This window comes from Drosophila kikkawai, chromosome 3R (genome assembly GCF_030179895.1).
Source record: "Drosophila kikkawai strain 14028-0561.14 chromosome 3R, DkikHiC1v2, whole genome shotgun sequence".
NCBI classification, from domain to species: domain Eukaryota; kingdom Metazoa; phylum Arthropoda; class Insecta; order Diptera; family Drosophilidae; genus Drosophila; species Drosophila kikkawai.
The window spans coordinates 9,850,199-9,854,315 of NC_091731.1; the positions used below are offsets into that span (position 1 = coordinate 9,850,199).

Consider the following 4,117-nt stretch of genomic DNA (forward strand, 5'->3'; position numbering starts at 1 on the left):
GATGTGGGTTGTATTACATGAATATTTTATATTATAAAACTAAAATACCAACAATGTATGGGAAAGTAGTAACTATATACTTATAGTTTCACTTGGTTAAATTAGAGTATTTAGTTTAAATCCAAGACAGATTATCTATTAAATTAATTTATTATTTCTGTATATAAGATATAAATCTCTCGGGTATCCCCTCAACATTCCAACACTCGAATATATATTTATGAAGAGCGAAAATCTAAATGGCATTTCAGTCTTATTGCAACTTTGACTTGATGGCAGATGCAGGGAAAATTCAATCAATCCGGGCAGCGAGCTGCTGAAGCCCCTGGCAGTTCCCCAGAAGCCACGGCTCCTCGACGTCGACCCTGGGAGATCTGCCGCCTGCCTCCCACTCAAAAATCCCTGTTCTGTTGTCCCGCCCAGCAGGTCACTTATATTTCAGCACTAAATGCTGCACAACACAATTCATTTTTGTGCAATTTCCCGCTGTGTGGCAAGCTGACACTCAGCATACATATAGGATTTTTATTTTCGGAGCGAGTGTGAGTGGGAGTGGGAGTGGGAGTACGAGGACGAGTCCAAGTATTTCGTGCTTTTTTTTCAGCGCTGCTACTGACCGCCTTTCTGGCTTTGGCCAGTTTTGAGCTGCTGCAATAGCTGCTTGAGCTGCGGTTGGCTTTGGTTTTCGGTTTGGCTGCCGCTTTTTGGTTTTTATGGCGCGCTCCGCTTTTTTATAGTCCTCCGCGCTGGCCGCATTCATTTTGCTTGTTTTGTTATATATATTTACAGAGCTTATCTTTGACCACACGTATGTTGGCAGAGCAAAATTGTTTTTGAAATTGAAAAATTGCAATACAAGCTGAGCCCGGGTCGGCTCTTGCTCTCACTCTCTCTTTCTGGGAGACTCTGCTGAATGTGCAGGGGACGTTGCTGCTGTAATACAAAATAATGCGAGCTGAACCCCTCTGTGACCCCTGACCCCTAACCCCCTGAACCCTGAATCCTGACCACCACGCCCCCGCCCCACACCCCGTCTCTTGGCCAAAGCGCGGCATTTTTCTTTTGGCTTTTAGTTGTGCCTTGCGCCCATTTTTTGTAAAGCTGGCTGCTTGCTTTTATTTTCTTTGTTTAGCATTTTCATTTTTTTCGTCCACGACTATTTTTATTTTTAGGCGTTTTCCTTGTATTTTTTTTTCTATGAAATATGCAGTCAAAACCGGAGAGCACAAAAAGAAAAAAATGCTTTTGTACGTTGGCATCTTTTTTATCCGTAGATATACATATATGTATATATATTTAGGGTTTGGCTTGCCTTATTTTTGTGTGAGTTGATTTCTTTTCAAGGATCCTGCAGGTGCTTGTGGCGCATCTGTCCAAAAGTTGTGCACATATATATAAAGTATGTCGAATAAAATATGATCGAATAATAAATAAGTGAATGATGTTGAAAAGAGAAAATAAATTGATTACAAGACACAATTATTTAAGCTTTTTAGCAAGGCCTTACTACCATGGATAATAACAGTTTCAAATTTTTACAATAAAAATAAGAGTTCTTTTCTTACTCTAAAAAAAAAAAAGAATTTAATTCATAATAAAATTATTCTTATAAAAAAAATAATTGAATTCTTAGTTTTCAACTTTTATAACAAAATAAAATTTTTTGTTTTTTATTTTTAATTCGCTCGAATTACGTACTGAAAGATTTACAGGACCAGAGACCAGAGGCAATAACGGGTCTTTAGTCGGTAACAGTAACTTAGAGTGGCAACTTAAGAGATATATTATTGTCAAATTAGCTGATTTTATTTTTAATTATTGCCATCAATTTGTTCTCAGGAAAAATTACAGGTAACCCAATTCCTTAATCTTTATTTATGAATTTTTTAAAATCTTCTTTCTTTTCGACTCTTCTAATTTTATATTTAGAAGATTTACCTTTCAGTTAATATTATAATATTACCTAATCACTACCAACAGGTCCATTCACTTCAGTCGAACGGAACACGCTATATTCGTACCGTTTCGCCTCGGACCAGCATGAAGCAGAAGGCTTCAAATCTGTGACAAAACGCTGCTTCCATTACGTACGAGGAGCGTATGATCAAAGACCATTTTCTTATATTTCTAACGAAATGTAATATAGTTTCTTGACCGCTCTAGGAAGTGCTATTTCTTCAAATAAAACAAACCTGAAGGAGAGTCTATAAAGATACGAGCATTGATCGGGTGACGACATAGCAACTAAACAACAGCTACATAGAACCTGAACTATCCTAACTTAGGGAGCCATTGTTCGTTCAAATCTAACCGCTCTGAAAGTGCCGACTATTTCCTATTTGTATTAGCGGTGAGAAGGCAAATTTAATCCATAAGCATTAATAGTCGATTTTGTAAGCTCGCTCGCAGTATCAGTAAAGGCTCTTCCCATATCTTCATATATAAAGTTAATTCAGCGATCCGCTCAGTTAGTCGTTGCTAGGGACTCGTCGAGTAACAATGAAGCTATTGGCTGTGATCGCGTTGGTGCTTTGCACTTTGAGCGTCAAACCTCTGGAAATGGAGAGTGCCAAGATTTTGGCTACCTTTCCGTTTTCAGGGCGCTCTCAGTACATCTTTATGGAGACCTATTTGAAGGCTTTAGCCGCAAAGGGCCACCAGGTGACAGTGATCAATGCCTTCAGAAATAAGGCAACTCCGAACATGAGGTTCATCGAGGCTATGAAGGGTCACGAATTCTCTGACGGTTAGTTTCATATTTAAAATTTAACTTTAAATTTCTTAATATAATATAATTTACTACACTTCAGAAATGTTGGGTTTGCTCAATGAACCTTTCTTTTGGCAGCAACTTAAGGCAATGGATTATATTGTGGCTAAATTCACCGAGATAACACTGGAAGATGATAGTGTCAAGCAGCTGCTGAACTCCGGAGAAACCTTTGATCTGGTGTTGGCTGAGATGATCCAAATGGAACCACTGTATGCATTTGCTCAGCATTTCAATGCCACTCTGGCTGGATTCTCTAGTTTTGGAACAGACAACCACGTCGATGGGGTTATGGGAAACATATCTCCCATGTCGTATAACGCAATTGCTAGCTCTCCCCGCACCAATCGGATGACCTTTGTTGAACGGTTGAGCAATGTCTACGAAACTGTGGTTCAGGAAGTTTACCGGCATTGGATTCACTTGCCAGCTATGGAAAAGATGTTCAAAAAGTACTTTCCAAACTCCAAGAAAACCATGACTGCGGTCTTGGACAGTTTTTCATTCATACTGCTGGGCCAGCACTTCTCCCTAAGCCATCCGCGGCCCTACTTGCCCAACATGATCGAGGTCGGAGGAGTGCACATTTTCCACAACCCGAAGCCCCTGCCCGAGGACATAAAACAGTTTATCGAGAGCTCTCCCGAGGGTGTCATCTACTTCTCCATGGGATCCAATGTGAAGAGCAAGGATCTTCCCCAGGAAACTCGGAATACTCTGCTGAAAACCTTTGCGAAACTGAAACAACGCGTGCTATGGAAATTTGAGATTGATGAGTTGCAGGGAAAGCCGGCGAATGTACTGATCAAGAAGTGGTATCCCCAACCAGACATCCTGGCCCATCCCAATGTGAAGGTGTTCATCACTCACGGAGGTCTGTTGAGCACCACAGAAAGTGTGTACTTTGGCAAGCCGGTGTTGCAGTTACCTTGCATCTACGACCAGCATATGAACGTGAAGCGTGCCCAGCGAATGGGATTTGGATTGGGACTGGATCTCAATAACCTGAAGCAAGAGGAATTGGAAAAAGCCATCAAAACACTCCTTACAGATCCTAGCTACGCCAAAGCATCGGCCGTCATTTCGGAGTTGTATTGGGATCAACCGGAGCCAGCTCTCGATCGAGCAATCTGGTGGACGGAGTATGTTCTTAGGCACAAGGGTGCTCCCCACCTGCGAGCAACATCCCGGGATCTCACCTTCATTCAACTTCACAGCCTGGACACCTTGGCTGGGCTTTTCGGTGTGCCTCTGCTAGTTGCACTCATCCTCCTGAAGTTATCTTATAAATTACTGCGCGGCAAAAGCCAGAAGTGCCCGCATGCAGATAAGCTTAAGAATCAATAG

The 4,117-nt window shown here is 41.3% G+C and overlaps 1 protein-coding gene across 1 annotated transcript; it reads left to right on the forward strand.

Moving 5' to 3' along the window:
• The first annotated feature begins 2,499 nt into the window (after positions 1-2,499).
• On the forward strand, positions 2,500-4,117 carry LOC108081478 (UDP-glucosyltransferase 2-like). Its single transcript, XM_017176675.1, has 2 exons — positions 2,500-2,746; positions 2,811-4,117. Exons 1-2 carry the CDS (start codon positions 2,500-2,502, stop codon positions 4,115-4,117), a joined length of 1,554 nt encoding a protein of 517 aa, XP_017032164.1.